Raw genomic sequence first — 21,644 nt, forward strand, 5'->3', positions numbered from 1 at the left:
AAAAAAAAAAAAAAAAAAAAAGGACTTGACGTGTAAGTCAGTGTGAAAGGTCTAGGTTCACTCTCTAGTACAAAAGGCAAAAACAGAAACTACAATTCTAGGACATGAAGAAACCCTCTGATTTTTCTGCTATAGCCAAACAACCCTGTGGGTCTGTGCCCCCAACACCCCTGGCACATGCCCTGGTCTAGGAAGCCAGGCACTCAGACCCCTCCAATAGAGAGTTGGCAGGGGACAGGCCACCTTCCTCCCTCTGGGGCACACAGCGGCTGCTGCCTTCACAAATATCTTTGCAAACACCACGGCTGAGTCTAATTGCTATCAGACTTGCTTGAGCCAGACTAGGAGGGCCTGGGGACAGGGAGAACTTGGGTCCCCTATCTCCCAGAATCCAGAAGACCCAGGGCCTCATGCAGGATCTCCACAGGCTCTCATGGCCTTTGACCCCGCCGCTGTGCCAGGCAAGGTTCCTCCCAACCCCCAACCCCCCGCTCTGCCCATCAGTCCAAGACTGCAGGATACAACGCCATCAAAAGCCTCTCCACACCACTGGAGGATCTGCCGCAGGCGCGTGCGGTGTTGCCCGCCCGCCTGGCTCTCCCCAATCAGGGCTGAGTAGGTAGCGAAGAGGACGCCCTCTGAGGTAGTGTTATCCCCGTATTTGATCTGTGGAGACAGGGCAGGCATGGGGAACTCAGTTTCTCCATAGGGAGAAAACTGGCACTATTGGGCTGGAATTCTCCTGCTACTCACCTTGCTCAGCGCATGCACAGCAATGCCTGGGGCCTCGATGTCCCTAAGGTCACGCTCTGCGTCGTACTTAAGGTCGTTGGAGACACTGAACCTGATAGTGGCAGATAGGTCAGGGGAGCCCTCAACCCCACCTCGCTGCCAACCCGCCCTGCGGGGCAGCTCACCACAAGGCCTTCTTCCGGCCGCGCAAGTAGTTCTCCACGATGATGCCAGCCACAGTGCGGCCCTTGCCTACGCCAGCTCCATCACCAATAAGGAAGCCCGCACGCTGACCACTAGGCAGCAGGACCTCGTGTTGCTGCAGCCAGAGGGGGCAGTCAGGCCAGGGCTGTGGCTCCCCAGCCTTATGGGGACAGGGCACGGGTGGAGTCTGGGCAGTCACCTGGCAGGCGTAGGTGATGGCTTCAAGCTGCAAGGCAGACAGGGCTATGCTGTCTGAGGTGGGCAATGCGAGGGTGTAGGTGATGTCCGGCGGGGGGACACTGGACAGAGTGCTGGTCTCTACCACGCGGTCTGGATGCTGCTTTCCGATCTTGGCTGGAGGGGCAGAGGGAGAAGGGTGGGCATGGCTGGGCAGGAGGGGCTCTAGGAAGGGAACAGTGGACCATTTAGCTACTTTTCCTGTGTCTGCAGATCTCAGCTCTGCTGATGGAAAAACCAACCCCAGTGACCTGGAGACCCTGTGCTCTCGGTGGTGGTGGGTGGTGAGTTATGAGTGGGGGATTCTCATCTGTATGAGAGGGGATCTGAGCATCCTTGCCAGCCCAGTCCACTCACACTTGGAGGGCACATAGTCAGCGTAGGTCTCAGCGTGGCCCAGCTCCTCTGCCTCTTCCTCCTCCTCGTCTTCCACCTCGTCATCAGGCTGGCTTTGGGACTGCAAGGGCCCAAAATCCAGGTGTCAGTCCTGCCCTGTGTTAACCTGGTATCCCTCACAGGTGGTGGCCCAGAGACCCCCTAGGGCCTTCCTGGGACTTTGGTTTCCTTATCTGTAAAATGGGATGCTCCCTGCCTCTGGGTACTCAAACCTCTCTCCCTGAGGCCTCAGGGCATACAGACTGTCCTGCGACAGAGCTGGGGAACAGGCTCACCTGGTAGCTGACAAGAAGAGAGGTACTAGGCAGGGAGGTCACAGGGTCCTCAAGGCCTGGGAATGGTCCACTGGGCAGGAACAGCTGAGGGGAGGGCAGGACATCAGCCAAGGTGGGGAGGTGCTCCATAATTCTTTTTTATTTATTTAGAGACAAGGTCTCAGTATATAGGTCAGGCAAGCCTTGAATTCATTGTGTAGCCTAGACTGGCTTCAAAGTCAAAGTAATCCTCCTACCCCAGCCTCCCCAGTGTTGGGATTAAGGCACGTGCCACCATGCCTGGCCATTGCTCAGTAATTATGATAGATGGCAGTTTCTACCTTAAGATCTAGCCAGAGTGACTATGGACAGGCTGGGCAGGACCTGGTGGCTAAGATGCCCTTGTGCTGGGGCTGCAGGGATGCAGTGACCTGGGAAGGGAGAGAATCTGGTGAGAGCCAAGGGGACCAGAAATTTGAGGGGCTAGCCCTACAGCTGGGCCCCTGGCCCCTGTGACCCCAGCTTGTGTTGAAACTGGCCTAGCATATGGGGCCAGTTAATGTGGCTGAGGGGCATCCCTGAACTCACTGTTACCCCATGACCCCACTACTGTTCTCCATGGTAGCAGGTCCTCTGGGTGGACGGGTCAGAATGACCTGTCACACTGACCAGATGGACAGACCCTCCCAGACCCCTGTGCATACTGGGGAGATGGGTTGCCCATCTCATTCAGCTGGGTTGACTACAGACAGGGTGGCAGGCAGGACAGACCTGGGACACGGTCCATCCTGGGGCCTGAGAAGTGACCAGGCATCCAGAGCCTGTGGACCATCAAGGACAGGATCTGCACCCGCCAACTGCTGAGCTGTGTGGTTATCGATGTGCAGACCGCAGTGCTGAGGCTGGGCAGGCCAGGACTTACAGCGAGAACACAGGGTCCAGGCCGGGGTGATTCGAACACGCACATGCTTTAAACAAACCCCAGGCACAGCAGAGCTGGGGTCAGTCTTTAGTAACAAACCAAAGCAAACCTCTAATCCCAGCCCTCGGAAAGACTGAGACAGAAGGATAGAAAATTCAAACCCAGAGCTGGGGATATAGCTCAGTGGTATAGCACTTGCCTGGCAAGCACAAGATCCTGATTTTGAATACAGGCACAAGCCTGGGGAGAGTCACATGGAGAGAAAAAACATTTTCTCAAGCTTTCACAGAGAGCAAATTGGTCAAGCAATGGCCGTGACTCATTCTCATGTCAGACACTGACAAAAGGATGTACAAAAGGCAGTACAGGGCTACAGGATAAATCCTGAGAGTACTTGGCTGACCTTATCAGATACAAAAGTTACATTCCTTGGTATATAGGTCTTGCTATATCTTGGTCTTAACCATTCAGCAGAAAAGTATACAAACGAGGTATATAAAGTAAATCCATATTAATACGATGAGCTGTAAAAGGCTCAAGTCAATAACTTCTGAGGATAACCCACTAATATTATAGACTGCTAGACAATGTTAGATTGTTTAGTTGAATTCAAACACCTATAATATTTAGATGCCAATAGAATATTCACCTCTGACAGGACAAAAAAAATTAAAATTAAAATTTTTAAAAAAAGATACAAAGGAAAGATCATTTTGTATTTATATATACAAAATAGTTAGGATAAAAGTACAGCTACTTTCACTTAACTCAATGAGAAGAAAGAGGTGTACTAACAGTGTTTGGACAAAATATCCTGTCTGCTTCTTGTACTATGGATAACCACTAAGAAGATAACAATGTATGATGTAGAGCTGGTGAGATGGCTCAGTGGTCTAAAGCACCTACTTAGAACAAGCTTAGCCAAGCACAGGGACCGCGGTTCAATCCCCCAGCACCACATGCCAGCCAGCCCTGCCCCCTGGTGGGCTGAGCTGGCCACACATATACAAAAAATATATAAATAAAAATTAAAAAAAAAAAAAACAATGTATGATGTATTGATTATCAAAACTGTCCTATTAATCAGCTGTGAAACTGTCTCATTCATATTTATTTCTCAATAAAAAAATAATAAATAAATAAATAAATAATGGATATTAAAAAAATGAATACAGGCACAAAAAAAAAAAAAAAAGAAAAGAAAAGAAAAGAAAGTTCAAGCCCAGCCTGAGCAGTTTGGAGACTTAGAGAGGCTCTGTGTCAAAAAAAAAAAAAAAAAAAAAAGTTGGGGGGAGGGATGGTGTGTATCTCAGTACAAAGGCCCTGGGTTCAGTCCTCAGTAACAAACCAAAGCAAACCCAATCTGCACTTGGACCCCTATCCAGACTCAAAGGGGGTTTTCCAAGGAGCTGCAAGAGGTGGAGTGACAGGCATGGCTGAAGACTCCAGCATCTGCCCATGCAATGACAGGACAGGAGTCCCAGGAATTCTGTCAGTGCATAATCAACTCTGACTTCTATTTTTATCAAAGTTAGGAACTTGCAAAAGATTTTGAAAGAGCTTAGTACAGAAACCAGGCCTGGAAGGTTACAAGTCCACCCTCAACCATCTTGCTCTGTTTTTTTTTTTTTTTTTTTTTTTAAATTAACAAAATCCAAACAGACACGGCAGTTCCTGGAAGGCTGAGTCACGTTCCCAGCCAGGCTGGGCAGCCCTGGGTGTTGGGTTTCCGATGCTCTCGAACCCTCCAGGGTAGGCCAGCTGGCTGTGGGTGGGGCTCGTAGTGCTCCACTGGGACTGAATTCCAAGAGGGACAGGACCAAGTGACCCCCAAAAGGGTACAGAGGCTGGGGTCATTACCAGTGCTCCAGGCTACCTCTCCATGCTGGACCCAACCCTAGCCTTAGTCTGTCACCTCTACTGTCAGGACACTGAGAGCCACCCCAGGTGCATGCTGATAATCCTTATCAGCATGGGAGAGACCATGTGCCCTCAACCTGGGGCTCTCCAGATACACTTGTAACATATACCCCAATTCTAGAAGCTTCTCTGCAGAGGACCCTGGAAAGGGCTGGATAGGGTCCCTCTCTCCACACTGCTAAAATTAGGTGCCTTAACCAGGTGGGTAGTAAACACCCTGTCATACCAGCACTCAGCAGGCAGAGGCAGGAGGATTGCTGTGAGTTCAAGGCCTGCCTGAGTTACACTGAGTTCAAGTCCAACTATTACAAAGCCCTGACTCAAAAAACCAAACCTGGGCCAGCCAAATAGCTCAGCAGATTAAAGCGCCTGCTTAGGCAGATGCAGTGGCCAGGGTTCAATCCCCAGCCTGCCTAGCTGGTCCCATCCATGAAGCACACTGAGACGGTGATTGAGACTGGGAATGGTGGTGCCTGCCTGTAATTCCAGCTCTTGGGAGGCTGAACACAGGCAGATCACTATGAGTCCAATCTATGTAGTGAGACCCTGTACTAAAATTAAAAAAACAAACAAACAAACAAACAAACAAACACCTCACTGCTGTTGAGTGCAAGGCCAGCCTAAACTAGATAGTGAGACTCTGTCTCAAACAAACCCAAGCTGCCCCAAAAGGGGACAAACTATTAGCTGTGGTTAGCATTCTGGGTATGGCAGGGGCTGAGCAGTGTCTCTGGCTTCTATTAGTTCCATACCCGCAGCTCTGCCTGCACTACAGTAGGAAGCTCTTCAGACACTGCCCAGGGTATGAGGGCCAAGTAGCCTGGAGTGAGAATGTGTAATCAAAACTGCTCTTCTTAGGGGTGGAGAGAGTTTTGAGAAAGGGTATCTCTATGTAGCACAGGCTGGGGAGCCTCCTGCCTCAGCCTCCTGGATGCTGGGATTGTAAGTATGCCCTACCACGCATGCCTGGCTCTAAAACAGATTTTGATTGTCTACTGGGTAAACTTGATTCCTAGTATAGTAAGGCCAGACACGTCAGAGGGGTGGGGAGCGGATGGGCCTCAAGGGCTGCAAGGAGGTGACCCCATGCCCGGGCTTCACAAGATACATGAGCACAGATGTCTGTGAACAGTTATAGTAGTAACTGCCCCGTAGCCTGGGAGCGCCACTTGGGGTGCCCACACACTGACCTTGTCATGGGTGGATGAGGCAGTGCTCACATCCCAGATGGTAGGCACCTGGCTAAGGCTGTCTGCTGGCAGAAAGTCAGGCGTATCCACAATGTCAGACAGAGAGTCCACCGATGAGGAGAAGATGGAGGTGTTGGACAGGTCCTCGAAGTAGGAGTCCTGGAAGACAGGCCCTGGTGAGGGGTAACCAGGTGTGCAGGGTAGGGGGTAGCGACCCTGAGGTGGGGGCATTGAGCCCATCCCCATGATAGAATATTACTCAGCCAGGAAAAGAAATTAAGACTGTGACACTTGCCACAGCATGAAGGGCCCTTGAGGACACTGTGCTCAGTGAGAGATGCCAGACACAGAAGACACACAGTGTGGGCTCCACAGACAGGAAACACCCGGGACAGGTGAATCCAGAGACAGGAAGAAGACTTGTGGGTGCTGTGGCTGGGGATGGGATGGCAGGGATGGCTCATGGGAACCTCAAAAATAGGTGATGAAAGTGTTCTCAAAGTGTTGGTTGCACAGCCACGAATACACTAAAATCACTGAATTATGCTTTTTAAAGGAATGAATTATGTGATATATGAATTACAGGCACATGTTACCACGCCTGATTTAAACCTAAGCTTTACTTTATTTATTTTTTTTTTTTTTGCGGAACTGGGGATTGAACTCAGACCCTTGCGCTTGCCAGGGAAGCGCTTATTCCACTGAGCCACCTCCCCGGCCCTTAAGCTTTACTTTAGTTTTTATTTTATTTTTTTAATATACTTGGTTGTTAGGGCCAGCCAAATAGCTCAGCAGATTAGGCCAGGGGTTCAATCCCCAGGCCTGCCATGCCAGCCCCTCCCCTGGGGCATGCTGAGACAGATGGAGACTGGGCGTGGTGGTGTGTGCATGTAATCCCAGCTCTTGGGTGGATGTAAACGGGGATCACTACAAGTGATCTAGTACCGAGACCCTGAACATCCTGTAGACCCCTCCCTAAAATAAATATATATATATATATATATATATATATACACATATATTTGGTTGTTGCAGGGTCTCACTAGGCAGCTTAAACTCGTGGTGATCCTCCTGCTTTCAGCCTCCTCAGCACTGGGATTACAGGTATGTACCACTGTGCCCAGACTCTGGCCAGCTCAGCCTACCCTGGGGGCAGGCCTGGCATGGCATATGGTGCCAGGGATCAAACCGCAGTCTCCGTGCTTACCTAAGTTTGCCTAAGCAAGCACTTTAGTCTGCTGAGCTATCTCAACAGCCCCTAGCTTTTGTTTTTTTGAGACAGGGTCTCACTATGTAATTTAGGCTGGCCTTGAACTTACTATGTAGTCTTGCTGGTCTCAAACTCACAGTGATTCTCCTGCCTCAGCCTCCTGAGTGTGGGGATTATAAGCATGGGCCACTATGCCCAGCTAAACCTATATCTTAGGGCCTGGGAGATAGCTCAGTGGCATTAATGCCTACCTGGCAAGTGTAAAGTCTTGAGTTCAAGTCCCAGTACCAAAAAAATAAAATAAAAATCAACCTAGGTTTTAAAAGATGACACACACCTATGACAATGGGGTGGGGCAAGAGTCACTATAATCTTAATAGGATCAGAGTCTTTTATCCAGGCAGCCACTTGTCACTACCGGTCAGGAACCCAGCTTGTGTGACATGCAGGCTAGCTGCCACCTCCCAGAGATCCCACAGGCCTGCAGTACACGCACACTCTTCCCTGTTTTGCAGACACAGGAGCAAGTCAAGGGCAGGGGCCCCGGGAACCTGTACTAGGGGATGGTGCCATTCTGTGTCTGAGCCCCCGAGGCCCATTTGAGGGGAGCTGTGCAGGGACCCTGACCCTGCACCCCACTGCACCCCAGAGCACTCCCTGGGTAGAGCTGGCCAAGTGACACCCAGCACCCAGAGCAGAGCAACCTGCCACAGAAAGCCTCTAGAACCACCCCCACTACGGACCAGGCAGGGAGTGGCCAGGGCCCTGAGGGGTAACAGATTGGACTCCTGACCCAGCAGGGGTGGGTGGGGCACCTTCAGAGCCCTTTCTGGGACCCAGGTGGCAGAGTGACCAGGAACACAAGCCTTGTGGGCTCTGATGGGTGTGCTCTGGGCTCCTTAGCTGAACGCTGGTATCCTACACTTGGAGGTCACTGGGGACAGGAGCCCCTGTTCCACAGAGCACCAATCTCTCCTCCCCTGCCCCACAGAGCACCAATCCAGGACTGGTTCCTGAGATCCAGGCTCCTTCTCCTGGCTGGGTCTGAGCTACGACACAGCTGCCCCAAAACTCTGAGCAGGCTAAGGGACGGCCACTAACCAGCACTGGCCCCAAGGCCCTGGCAGGTCAGGCCCACCTGGACGCTGCATGGGTAGGGATCACGCTGAGGTCTGCCCAGGGCCTCCTGGGGACAGCAGGACAGTCCTACCAGATCCACAAATCCTACGATGGAATACAGAGGATACTAGGCCACTGGTGTCCCTGTGTGGCCCCTGGATACTGGGCCACCCTTAGGCTCATGGGGGCTGGATCAGCCAGCTTGAGGCTCAGGTTTGACTGGTCACTCCCATGGGTCCTTGGGAAGCCAAGGGCAGGGCCACATACTCTTGGGCCCAGCATGGGCTTGTTCTGTGCAGAGGATCAAGTTGTGACAGCCATACCTTCAGCCCAGCAGGGGCCTGTCCCCACCTTGCCCTTCAGCTCTGCCAGCCTGGACCTTCCCTGGGGCAGATCCCACCCTGAGGCCCCTGGCAAGAAAATACCTAGACAGAACATGCCTTGGTGAGGGGCTGAGAAGTGGCTGCCAGCAGGCCAGGAAGCAGGGTAGGGGCCAGGCTTGCACCCTCTCACATGGCCCAGCCATTCAGCATGCTGTGGGGCCCATGTCAGGGAAACAGAGCCTTTGAGGGGTCACTTGATAGCCACACAGGGGTCTGGCCCAGATGTGGGCCACCAATTATGCCAAAACTGCTCCTGGGGGACTGGTGAGATGGTTCAGTGGTCTAAAGCACCTACTTAGAACAAGCTTAGCAAAGCACAGGGACCGCGGTTCAATCCCCAGCACCACATGCCAGCCAGCCCCACCCCCTGGTGGGCTGAGCTGGCCACACACACACACACACACAAATAAATAAATAAATAAATAAATAAATAAAAACAAAACTGCTCCTGGACGTGTGGAGCATAGCTCCGCCTCCAAGGGCCCCTCCCTGGCCCAATGACAGCACGAGGGGCAGGAGGGCTCCAGGAGCGCACTGAAGAGGGCCACCCCCGGGGGGGCCCAGGAAGAGCACAGCTTGGGAAGGGGACACCCCCTCAGTGAAGCCCCTTGCCTGCGCTTCACCAAAGACTGAGACCCAAAGCCCTGGCACCAGAACCTGTGGGTGTCACAGACCTCGCTAGGACCCAAGCAGGACCATGAGGGACGCCATGAACAGCCCCCCTGGAGGGGCCTCCTCAACTCTGCCCAGTGCTCTCCAGCGTCCAGGGCAGCAGAGACAGCAATGTCCAAGAAACTAGTCTCTGTCCAGAGACACCCGAAGAAATTAACAGGTGACATGAGAGGAGCAGGGGCAGGGTGTCGGGACTCAGAGGAGAGCATAAAGGTGGGCCTCAGCCTCTTCTGGTTCCTGGTTGTGACTGGGGTAACATATTACCCTAAGACCCCTGCACCACTGGGGCAGATTTTCTATGTACCTTTGGTACTGAGGCTTGAACCCGGGCCTTTGCCTCAAGTTATGTCCCCAGTTTTTATTTTGAGACAAGATCTCACTAAGTTGCCTAGGATGAGTTTGAATTTGTCATCTTTCTGGCTCCTTTGCCCAGAGGCTGGGATGACAGGTGTGGACACAGCATCACTGTGCCCAGCTAAGGTCTATTAAAGACACCACACAAGTCCCTGACATCAGCTCTCAGTTTTGTGGACAGTACTACCACAGCACCTTGTGGTCCTGATCTCACCCAGAGTAGGATGCCCACCCACCCCACCCCCAAATTGCATAAGGCACTGGGGCCCCTCAGCTGTCAAGGGAGGAGAGACACAAGGTTCTGTGGACCCCATGAGACCTGTGCCCTGCCTGCCCACACACAGGTGGGGGGCTGTGTGGGAGACAAGAGCAGACCCCTCCCCCAGCTGCCCATCTAAGCGACAACTTGGGCAACCATTAGTTACCAAGACACTGACCCTCGCTGCCCTTCAGCTCCCCAGCACTAAGAGCTCACCTTAGGGACTGTGCTGTGCCCCCACCAGACTGCCTGCTCCCTGGGGAACCCTGGGCTCCCCTCCAAGGTCCCTTTCATTTATTTATTTTTTGGCGGGGGCAGAACTGGGGATTGAACTCAGGCCCTTGCGCTTGCCAGGGAAGCGCTTATTCTGAGCCATCTCCCTGGCCCCCCAAGGCCCCTTTCAGCACCCTGAGGGGAGCTGAGGAATGGAGGCTGACTGAAGGGGCTGGCCACACCCACCAATGCTGTGGGCCTGGGTGGTCTGGGACCCCTTCAGCATTACGATCACCACAGCACTTTGGAGAGATGGGGGGGCAGCGGACAACGCTGGTCCCGGGCCACAGTGGGCTCGGGTGCAGACACCACAGCAGAAAGACATACCCCTCCTGGCCCAGAAGACCCCACTCCCCCAAACAGGTGTTTGGTGCTGTCTCCTGCTCCAGCTGGTCTCAGGGCATCCTAAGGATGGGGACCCGTCCCTGTCTGCCCAGATGGCACCAGTCTCCAACTGCACCCCACCCTGACCCAGCAGCATCTGATTTGAGTCCCACATGGGGCTGGGAGGCACAAGACACCCACCCGTGGCCTCGGAACCCTGGGCTTCTGCAGCTCAGTTGTAGGTGGCAGGACCCAGGGCAGATAAACAACCACACCAGTCCTCCTGCCAGCCTAGCCACGAGCCCTGTGTGTGGAAGCCCCATCCACACACACGCCTCACCTCCCAGCTACCCCCCGCCGCCCAAGTCTGCCTCTGCCTCAGAAAATCCCAGATGATTCCTTTCTGTTGCTGGGGGGGGGGGGGGACGACGACACAGAGCAAGACTATGAAACCTGAAACCTCACATTGCCCACTGCCAAGATCCCAGGCAGCCCTGGGTTGGTCAGCCCACAGGTGGCCCGACCTGTCCTGCCACTCTCCCTCATGGTGGCATGGGGTCTCCCATGCCTCGGGTTACCTTGTTGAGAGCTGCAAACTGCAGCCAGAGGCGCAGCTGGGACATGTTGGAGGCGTGTGGGGGCTGCTGCCCGGGTCCCCCTGGAAGAGCTGCCTAGAAGCGCGTCCCTCATGACAGCGGCATTGGGTCCCGGGTAGAGTGGAGGGACGGAGGGACAGAGGCAGCCGCTCTCAGGCCCCCAGCATTTGCATGTGGGGTTAGTCACAGCCTCGCGCCTACTTCCTCTAAGGCCCGCTGACTTTCAGGAAATGATGCTTGCCTGGTAAGTCAGGGCAATTACTGGCAGGGCGAGGAGAATTACCGTACGGGGCGGAATCCAGCCACAGGCGGGCGGGTTGTCAACAACCAGGCTGCCCACCCCTGGCTAGGCTCCTCCCGGAGATGTTGGGGTGGGGCCCCAACCTCAGTTTCCCCATCCTTCAGAGGCCCTGGGCTCTGTTCCAACCCTTGCCCAGGGCCAGGAAGGTGCCAGGTGTGCTCTGCTGTCCTCACCATGACAGGCAGAGCCCTGAGGAAACTGAGGCTGATAGCCCACAGGGAAGATCACAGCCCATCCCTCCAGGGGGCACTTCTGGGCCATTATCCCCACTGTGCCCAACTTGGGGGACCTGCTCCCCTGCGCTGCTCTGAGTCTAGGGTTATAGCTGGGTTATGACGAGGCACTAGCCTCTCCCTCCCTCCCCCAACCGCAGGTGTCCCTGGTGTTTCCCAGCCCAGGCAAGCACAGCAAGGTTCACAGCCCTGTAGGAGCCTGAGGTCCCATGGGAAAGCGGTTCTCCTTGGGTAGAAGTTAATGGAAAAAAGAGGTGCAAGCTGGCGTGGTCACCAGGCTGGGAGGCTAGACAGCAACTTCCCTGTGTCCTCAGCAGCGACTCACCCACAGCGTATCACAGGGCCCCGAGTGGCAAGTGTCAGGACCCATAGCCCTGTCCTGCCTCTGCTCCAGAACTAGAGGTGGCACTCATGGTGTCCACAAGGAGCTGGGGTACTGGGAAGGCCCCAGGGCCAGAGGGGTGGTAATTTGCAGGGGGAGGGTCCCCTGCCAAACCAAAGGTACAAGGCACACAGCCCAGGTGGAAGGCATCTGCACCCCAGGAGTCCAGAGGATCCTGCTGGTAGGTGCCCCTCAAGGTCTGAGGCGAAGGTCTAGCAGCCCCACCCCCACCTGCATACTGGGCCCCTCCCACTCCCATCTCACCCCCTACTCCCCACAATGCGGTCCCCAGCAGCAGGCCTTGGCACAGATCTGTCCCTCCCCAGGCCACCACAGCTGCCTCCTGCCCCCAGCTGGAAGCCAGAGTGGGAGCCGGCAGCCCTAGCATGGCAGGTGGGGAGGGGATGAACAAAAGAGGAAATGCAACCCAAAACCATGGTGAGACAGCATACCCACTGGGACAGCTGGCACAAAGGTGACAGGATGGTGCTGGAGAGAAGGAGGGGAGGAGCCCCACGGGCCAGGGAGAACACAGCTGCTGCAGGAAGCACCCGGTGGGTCCTCAAATGGCTGAGCATACAGTGAACATCTAACCTGATAACACCACTGCTCTGTGCGTACCCACAGCCAATAGCGAAAACATCCACGCAAACGTGTGCACACAGATGCTCATAGCAGTGTCACTCATGACAAGCAAAAGGTAGGACATCCCAGTGGAAGGATACACACAGTGAGGGTCAGCCACATGTTGTGGAATATTATGCAGCCAGAAAAGGAGCTGTGATACATGCCACAACATGGTCAGACCTTGAGGACCCCATGCTGAGTGAGCAATACCAGACACAGAGGACACATGCATGTGCTCCATGAACAAGAAATGTCTACTACAGATGACTCCAGAGATGGGAAGTGGACTTGACAGTGTTGGGGTGGGGAGGGGATGGGGACCTGCTTTGGGCTGGTAGAACATTCTAGAACAAGACAGAAGTAGTGTTTGCACAACTCTGTGAATGCATTTTTTTAACACAGTGTCTTGTTACACAGTTCAGAATCATAGTGATCCTTCTGTCTCTGCCTCCCCAGCGCTGGGATTATAGGCATGCGCCACCATGCTGGGTTTCGGGGCCTAATAAGGCGCACCCAGGATTCTGGGAGCACAGCATGCAGTACTAGGGATCGAACCTGGGTCCTTACACTGGCCAGGCAGGAGCTTAAACTGCCAAGCTACCTCCCTAGCCCTGTGAATGTATTTTAACAGGATAAACTTTATGCCCTGAAATTTTGTCTCTATTTTAAAAAATTACTAGGAAGTTGAAAAGACACATAAGCACAATTTTTAAATTGGATTAACCATGTACAGTTCCCATGGCCTTTGTTCCGGTCTCCAGACCACCTCTTGTCTGGCAAGAAGGCCCAGGTGAGTCCCCAGGAGTCACAGTCCTCAGGGTATGGCAGGGAGGGAGCAGGAGGCCGCCTGCCCACGGCCACTGCCCATCATGCCCTGTGTCCTGCCACCCTCAGCCCCAGCCACTCCAGGCACATGGGGAGCAGGTCACATCACCTGGAGAATATGGGTGCCCTAGGCCTGAGTGTGGTCTATAGCTGCCTGGGGCTGGGGAGAAGTCTCTGTCACACAGCAGGGACTAGAGGACAAACCCAGTCACTGACACACAGCACTCAGTAACAATGGCCCTGAACAAGGTGACAAGACTAGGCCCAAACACTGTCATCCACACCTGGCTGCATTCCCAAGCTGTGGGACCCTCGCTGGCCCCTGGGCTCAGCCCCCATCCAGCTGGTCCTAGGATTCCTCCTCCTCCCTCTTTCAACTGCTGCTCCGTCCCTTCTGTCCCTCCTGCCCCTTATTACTAAAAAGGCTCTGGTAAGCCTGGATGCACCTGCTGATGTGTCCCCGTGTCACAGCAAAAGAACCAAGTGGGGATGTGGTCAGTCCTCCCTGAAGTAGAGGAAGGGAACAGCATGTCTCAGAGAAGCCTTCCAAGCTGGATATGGTGGCACACACCTGTAATCCTAGCACTGGGGAGGCCAAGGCAGGATTGCTGAGATTTTTGGGTCAGCCTGGACTACACAGCAAGATCCTGTCTCAAAAGACAAAAATAAAAACAAAAGCAAAAAGGCCTGGAAATGTAGCTAATTGTGAACATCTTGGATTCAATCCCCTGAAAGGAAAGAAGAAAAAACAGAAAAGGATTCCAGGGAGTCCCAGGCAGCTCCTGGGGGATGGATGAGCAGTGCGCCTGGGAAGATGGCACAGTGGGGAGTAGCGGCAGGAGGACTCAGGTCTTTCCTACAGCTAAAGGCTCCTATTGAGCGGGACACTGAATCCTAGAACAGCAATGAGGCCCTGACCCTGGGGACCTGGGGCTTTATGGGGTCTGAGGCAGGTGACAAGTGAAGATGGAAGCACAGGGGGCTAGAGAGGGCCTTTGTCTAGTGGATGGATCCTAGTAGGATGCAGGAACGCAAAGGAGGAGATGGCCTTGCGGCAGCAGGGACCACTGTAGTACTGGGAGGAGCGCCACACACACGGCCAGTTGTAACCTTCACCTCCAAAGCGCAATTGCTCGAGTTTCTGCCATGTGGCCCATCCCCGGAGCGCTAGGAAGCAGCCCGGCACGCCCCCACCCAAATACACTGGCTTTGCTCCCTACAGAACGCCCCCCAGCACAGCCAGCAGGCAGGGCAATGCCCCCCAAAGGGCTTCCTGGAAGAAGACATCCCGCTCTCTCGGCTCCTCTGCTCTGCCGGTAACTGCGGGGAGCTGGCGGCCAGACCTCTGCTGCCTGCTGCCCGGCATTAACAGAGGAGCAGTCGATGCGGCCACGAGGCGTCTGCACGGTACTTCCCTGAGAGGCCGGCTGGCTTCCCAGCACCCAGCTGCCTGGCAGAGCAGCGCCATTCCCGGACAGGTGGACAGAGAGCTGCCCTCCTGACTGCCCTGAGGCCCCTACCGTAGAAAGAGGCCTTGGAGAGACTGCGGAGGCTGCACTCCCAGCACCAAGGGGGGTGGTGTGTGCAAAAGGGGAACGATGGCTGGACATGGTGCAGGTGGCTTTGGGGGGGGCACTAGGGAAGCAAAAGAGGGTGAAGGTGGGCTTTATCCTCAGGAACACCCCAGGCAGAGGCATAGCCAAAGGGAGGCCAGGAGAGTATAGAGGGCCTGGGGAACCCCGAGAACTGCAGGGTGGCCCTGTGTTAGGGTTCATTACAGGGAAGGAAGCCACTGACTCACTCAACCCTGCCCCCAGCGTGTCCCCAAGTGTGCCCTCCATCGGACCAAAACACACCTGCAACACATCCTCAAGGAAAGCTGCTGATGACGGCACAATTCACAACCTCACCGCCCAAGTGACATGGGAACCGAGGCCACACAGAAACAAGAAACACACTGACACCCAGGCAGGATTCACAACAGCCTGGAAGCAGGGAGCCCACTGATGGGTGGACATACACGCTGAGGTACAGCCATGCCCTGGAATACCATTCAGCCAGGAAAGCAGCAAGGCTGTGACGTTCGCCAGTGTGGAGGGACCCTGAGGACACCACGCTCAGTGAGAGACGCCAGACACACAGGACACATAGTGTGGGCTCCGTGGACAGGAAACACCCGGGAGAGATGACTCCAGAGACAGGAAGTGGCCTCAGGTGCTGGGCTGGGGAGGGGATGTGGTGACACTCATGGGGATGGTGTTTGTGGAATGATGATGATGTTCTAGAATTAGTGCAATGGATGCACAGCTCAGTGAGTTTATAGAGCCGCAGAGCTGTGCGCTTTGAAATTGCATGGTGGCTTTGCTGTTACATGAATCACATCTTAATTTGAAAAGAAAGGAAAAAAAAAAAAAAAAAGAAAGCAGAGCCACATGTCCAGGGCCACCAACGCACCTGCAACCCTGGCACGGGTGATCCCCACAGGGGCCGCTGAGCTGTTCCAGGTCACCGACTGGGGACATCAGAACCCGAGTGGCTTCCTGTGGCCCCTGGAAACAAAGGCTTAGCAGGGATGAGCAGGGCCCTTCCTCGGAGAGGCAGGTGGTAGTTCGAGGGTCAGGGCTGGCGGAGGAGGGTGCCTGGACTGTCCTGGTGGTTGGAGAGGGAGGAAGGCTCCAGGGAAGGCCATGCTGGCTCAGGTAGGGCGGCTGGGGTGACAGCAAGTGACTGCACCTATGTCCCCCATGTGAAAGATACAAACACCTATGAGCCTCCCAGTGGGGATGAGGGACTAAATAGTCAAGTACAAGGCCGGGGACAATACCCAGCAAAACTCACAGTAGAGAAGCTGGGCCTGGCACACATCTGCAACCCCAGCAATTGGGAGGCTGACACAGGAGGATTACTATGAGTTTGAGGCAACCCTGGGCTACATAGTGAGTTCAAGGCCAGTCTGAACTCAGCAAGACCCTGTCCCAAACAGAAAAACAAAAAGAAAGATCTGCCATGGAGCCCCATCTCCCAGAGGACCAGGTATCACTGGGGCCTCCACCATCTCCCAGGGGAAGAGAAAAGCAATTACTCAATAGTGGAGGAACCCAGCCAAGTGGTCAAGGTCAGCATCACTATCTGAGGCGTCCTCACCAAGGCCCACAACACAGTCCTGGAGGAGGACGCAGCACCACATCTGTGGGATTCCTGAGGGCGGCGGAGCCCGATTCATCATCTGACATCCCCAGGTAGACCCAACCAGGGACACCCTGGGCATAGCCAGCCAGTTCCTTCAGAGCATGTCAGTGGGGGGCATCATGTACCTGGCCTTGCGCTGGAGTGACTTTCGCATTGTGACAAGCACACCAAGTGGTAAGAGACTGTCCAGTGTCAGGAGTGGGTAAGGGCACTTGGGAGTCTTGGTTTCTGCAACTCTTTTATGAATCTAAAACATCTTAACCAGGCACCGTGGTGCACTCCCATCATCCCAGCTATGTGGGAGGCTGGGGGAGGAGGATCGCTAGTTTGAGGTCAGTTTGGGCAACTTAGTGATTTAGCCTGGCTTTTTTTGTTGTTGTTCTTTTAGGTGTTTTTTGGTATTAGGCACCAAGCCCAGGGGCTCTCTACCACTGAGCTACAAACCCAATTGTTTTCTAAATTTTGAGATAAAGTTTTGTTAGGTTGTCCCTGTGGAACTCAAATTTGCAATCCTCCTGCCTCAGCCTCCGCAAATACTGGAATTACAGGCGCATGCTACTATGTCTGGCTAAAATATCTTTGTTTCTCAAAAAAAAACCTTTTATGTACCACATCCTCCAGAATGGGACAATGGGGCAGCCACTGGCCCAAACCATACCCACAGCAGGGCTCAGACCGACTTGACTGCTGCTGCATTCTCAAGAGCAGCCCCCCATGCTGGGAGTCCCGTCTGTCCCTCCCTGGTATATATGAAGACCCCCAGGTGAAGGCATGGTCAGCTGCTACTCAGGGGCCTCATCCTTCCTTGCAGGGCCAAGAGGAGACCCTGAGGAGCTCACAGCCCTGTGATTCCACCCAGCGGACAAGACCGGGAAAATGAAGCCAAGACCAACCACAGGGTTGGGAGTGGAGGACAGGGCATGCTCTGCGGAGGGAAATCAGGAATGCTCAGCAAAAACACAAATGGCTTGGCTTTCTCCCTTTGGGCATGAAGAGCCAGCTGGGTCATCTTCTTTCTCTTTTTCCTTAGGCTGCTGGGAAACTTGGGGCTCTGGTTTCATGTCCAGCTGTCCACAAAGCCTGTGGGTCTGTTTCTCTCTCATTCCCAAAAGAGCAACTTCATAGCAGCTTCAGGTTTTCCATTCCAGCACCTTCTGGTTTACACAACAGCCAGAAGCACTTCCACAGCGACAAACTAAGCAGACTCTGCAGCTTAAAGCAACACAGTTGTCTCTGTTCAGTCTGCAAGGCAGATGTCCATGGTGTAGGCAGAGAGCAGGGATGCTCCCCAAAGCCACAGGGTCGCCCTCCCAGCTGCTGGCACGCCCTCCCTCCCTCCATCTGCAGAGCCCGAGCAAGGAGTCTTCAGCCTCTCACGCCCTTCTCCTGCAGGCACTGGAGACTGCAGCAGGGCCTTTCATCCTGTTTGTTTCATTTTGAGACAGGGCCTTGCTGAGCCCCTAAATTGCACAGGGGTGGGGCTTGAACTCGAGACCTCCTTCAAGTACCACCATAGTGTAGACAGCAGCTTGGGCATGAGGGGACGGCGCAGTCCACAGGGATGGCCTGCCAACAACTGCCGCCATCCGTCCACATGGCAGCCCCTCCACTGTGTTCTTGGTCTCATCTCCTAGGAGCAGCTGCCCCTGACAAGAAGGGTGTGCCAGGCTCTTTGTCGCATCACAAAGTCAGCCACCTCCCTGTGCCCCACTGTACCCTCACTGAGGCCAAGCCAAGGCCATCGTCCCCAGGTGCAAACTGCAGCCCCTTACCTGAGGAAAGTCGCTGCTCTTGGACAGGAAGCTGGGCGCAGTGGCCGCGGCAGAGTAGCTGGCATTGGGGCAAGGCTGGCCGCCCAGGAAGGTGGCCGGGCTTGCAAATGCACTGGAGAAGGAGACAGAGAAGATGACCCCTGGCCACAACAGGGATGCTGGGGCCGGCACTGTGATCCTCCCCCTGGTGCCCAAACAGGAGTGCGGTCACATGGACGCTCGCAGGGGGACACTAAGGCACCGGGCTTCACCCCTGCCCACTCTGTGCTGTGCAGCCCCTACAGTGGGCTCAGCCTTGTCCCTGAGAAGGGTGGCTCCATGCAGGGGCTGGGTCCAAACTCATCGCAGTGCTGAGACATGATAGGCCACAGGCCATTTCGCCCCAGCCACCTAGGACTTGGAGCACTGTGCTCCCAGGACAGAATCCATTCCCATGCAACCCTGCCCTGTTAGCAGAAATGGCCAGGGACACAGGGAGAAGAGGCATGGCGGGCAACGGAGTCCTTGACTCAAAGAGTCAAATCTCATACCTGGATAAGAGAAGAAGGGACAGGACCCTCAGGGTCCTCAGCACGCACAGCTCCTGAGCTGTCAGGCTGCCTCAGTCCAGGAAGCTCTCACCCCGGCCCTTACTAGGTTCTGGAGGACATTTCCCACCCTTTCTCTAGGATCTTCTAGAATCCCCCATTTGGCTCTGGCTACAGAACTGCCAAGGCCTTTACACAGGCTGCTGCTTCTGCCTGGGATTTCCCTGCTGCGCATGTTCCCCAGCAAGCTCCCACCTATCCATTAAAACCCAGTTCAACTACTGCCCTGTGCAGGAGAAATGTCTCCTGGTTCCTCTGTGGAGATACTTACTGGTTATCACTGGAGAAGGGTTGGTATGGTGGTGGTGAGAAGCTGCTCCACCATGGACAGTGCAGGAGGCCATTCTGAAAGACATGAGAGTGGGGTCTGTGTGGATGGGTGGGGACAGAAGCCCCAACTCCATCCTGACTGAGTCACCAGGTGGAAGAAGAGCAGTGGAAAGCAAGGGCTCTGCAATCAGCCTGGGCTTGCTTCCCTGCTGGTTGCAGGGAGTCACTGAACCTTACACTGCGTCATTTCTCCATCTGAGTGACAGACCTGAAGGCAGAGCAGGAGCACCCAGGAGCCCAGTGTGCAACTGCCAGAGTGTCCCACACACTGCTTCTCAGAGGACCCTTGGTGTACAGTGAGGACACCACTTGAAGAGAGTCTAGGTTCCATGGCAGAGGCTGTTACTGGCACGTTGAGACCAAGTGTGGAACTATGGAGCCCTGCCCTGGAGTGTGGGAGCTGTGCACCCTCACTCATACTCCACGGGGCTGCTCAGATGGCCCCTCCCTGCCCTGGCTTCTGTCCTTTGGCCGTTCAGGCCATTGGAAAGAGGCTGGTGCTGGGAGGCATTATCTTGCTTGCCCTCACTGAACCTGGAATTGTTCTGGCCCCTGAAATACTCCACCAGGCTGCTCCATAGGACCCGGATCAAGAGACCTGTCCCCAGGCCCAGGCCCAGTCCCACCCTGGGGTTCATGATGGGGCAGCAGTCAGAGAGCTACCTCCTTCACTCATCAGCACCCCAACCCTCAGCTCCCCAACCTAGGCCTACTGACTCTGGAGGGGAAGTCTTGGCAGCCTCACAGGCCAAGGAGGGGACAGCCTAACCTAGGGGTATGACGTGCGTTTTCAGCTTTTCTGTTGTTTTTCCTGTGTGCTGAGCTACATCCCCATCCCTTATTTGTGTATTTATTTTAATGTTGAGATGGGGTCTCACTGAGTCTTATCTTTCAGTTACCCAGGCTGGAGATAGAATGTTTGATCCTCCTGCCTCGGCCTTCCAGAAAGCTGGGATGACAAGTGTGAGCCACTATGCCAAGCAACTTTCCAGTTTCTCCTGGAATGCAAACTATGTTTACCAAATAAACAGTGAAAAGGGAAAAACCACTCAGGCTTCCAGGCTTCCAGGCTCCCAGGCCTGGGGCTAACCTCTTTGGGAGCCCGTGGAGCCAGGTGAGGTAGCTGTCATCTCAGCACTAAGGAGCCTGAGGCAGGAGCACCATCACAAATTCAAGACCAACCTCAGCTACACAGTGAGTTCAAAGCCAGCATGAATTACACAACAGGATTCTGTCTCAAAAAAACAAAAGCTGGGGCTAGGAATATAGCTCAGTGGCAGTGCCCGCCTGGCAAGCACAGGATCCTGAGTTCAATTCCTAGTACAAAAGTCTCCAGGAAGAAGCAGGGCCACTGTGCCCCAAGTGGGGTCACCCTAAGATCCCCGTGTCTCCCCAGAGCCCTTGTCTAGGGTCCTACCCCTCCTGCCCAGAGAAAGACAGGGACCATCCCAAGGTCCCTCTGAGTTGACCTCTGGCCCCCAACCCCCTTAGCCTCCTGTATGAACTAGGGTACAGGACCTCCCATGGGGACATACAGATAGCAGTCCAGCACGGGAAAAGACTTCAACATCACTGACAAGAAAACACAAATTAAAACCATAAGCAACATTCAGCACCCCACCATCAGAAAGGCCAAAATAAAAAGTGACAACACCAAGTGCTAGTGAAAATGTAGAAAAACCAAATCACTAATACACTGCTGATAGGACTGAAAAATGTTATAGCTCCTCTGGAGAGCAGTTTACGTCTCACCAGGCCTAGCAGTGACGTCTCACCAGTGACATACTTGTCACTCCAGCAATCAGGAGTGTGTGGCAGGAGGACTGCCACAAGTTCAAGGCCAGCCTGGATTACATAGTAAGTTTGAGTCCAGCCTGCCCTACACAGTGAAACCCTGTCTCCAAAAGAGACACAAAAACAAACTAAAACAATAAAAAACCCCAGACAACTACATCACTGGGGAGACAATGACAGGAAGATGGCTATGAATTTGAGGCCAGCCCAGGCTACACAGTGAGTTCAAAATCAGCCTGAACTGCATACCAAGATCCTGTCTCAAAAAAAAATTAAATAAATAAAAAATCCAAATCAAAACCTTTTTGAAGACAGGTAATACTAATTGGAAAGATTCTCACCTTGACTAACTATATATACTGATACCTGTGAACTAAGCTACTGCACTGCAGATGGTAATTTGTGATAGTAGTTCCATGCTTGGAGAGCCTGTCATTCTGGGCTTCTGAATATGGGCTGCTTGTCATGACATGACAGTTGCTGCTATGATGTCTCTCAGGAAGATGGTTGTTCAAGAAGAAGGGGGTGGTGAATGAAGGCAAGAGACAGGAAAAGGAAT

General features: G+C 54.0%; 1 protein-coding gene across 2 annotated transcripts in view; it reads right to left on the reverse strand.

Moving 5' to 3' along the window:
• Sbno2 (strawberry notch homolog 2) overlaps positions 1-21,644 on the reverse strand; it is a 57,234-nt gene that overhangs the window by 12,326 nt on the left and 23,264 nt on the right. Inside the window, exons 3-11 of one of the 2 annotated variants that reach the window (XM_004632668.2) lie at positions 19,233-19,306; positions 18,375-18,486; positions 5,856-6,014; positions 1,845-1,928; positions 1,531-1,630; positions 1,136-1,290; positions 918-1,051; positions 754-844; positions 523-666 (exon numbers count right to left, since the gene is read on the reverse strand). In XM_004632668.2, coding sequence (XP_004632725.1) covers positions 523-666; positions 754-844; positions 918-1,051; positions 1,136-1,290; positions 1,531-1,630; positions 1,845-1,928; positions 5,856-6,014; positions 18,375-18,486; positions 19,233-19,306 — 1,053 coding nt within the window. Of the gene's footprint in view, positions 1-522; positions 667-753; positions 845-917; positions 1,052-1,135; positions 1,291-1,530; positions 1,631-1,844; positions 1,929-5,855; positions 6,015-11,027; positions 11,255-18,374; positions 18,487-19,232; positions 19,307-21,644 lie in introns of those variants that run through there. The other variant, XM_023716944.1, reaches the window with a different exon arrangement.

This window comes from Octodon degus, unplaced genomic scaffold (assembly GCF_000260255.1).
Source record: "Octodon degus isolate 3935 unplaced genomic scaffold, OctDeg1.0 scaffold00050, whole genome shotgun sequence".
Taxonomy (NCBI): domain Eukaryota; kingdom Metazoa; phylum Chordata; class Mammalia; order Rodentia; family Octodontidae; genus Octodon; species Octodon degus.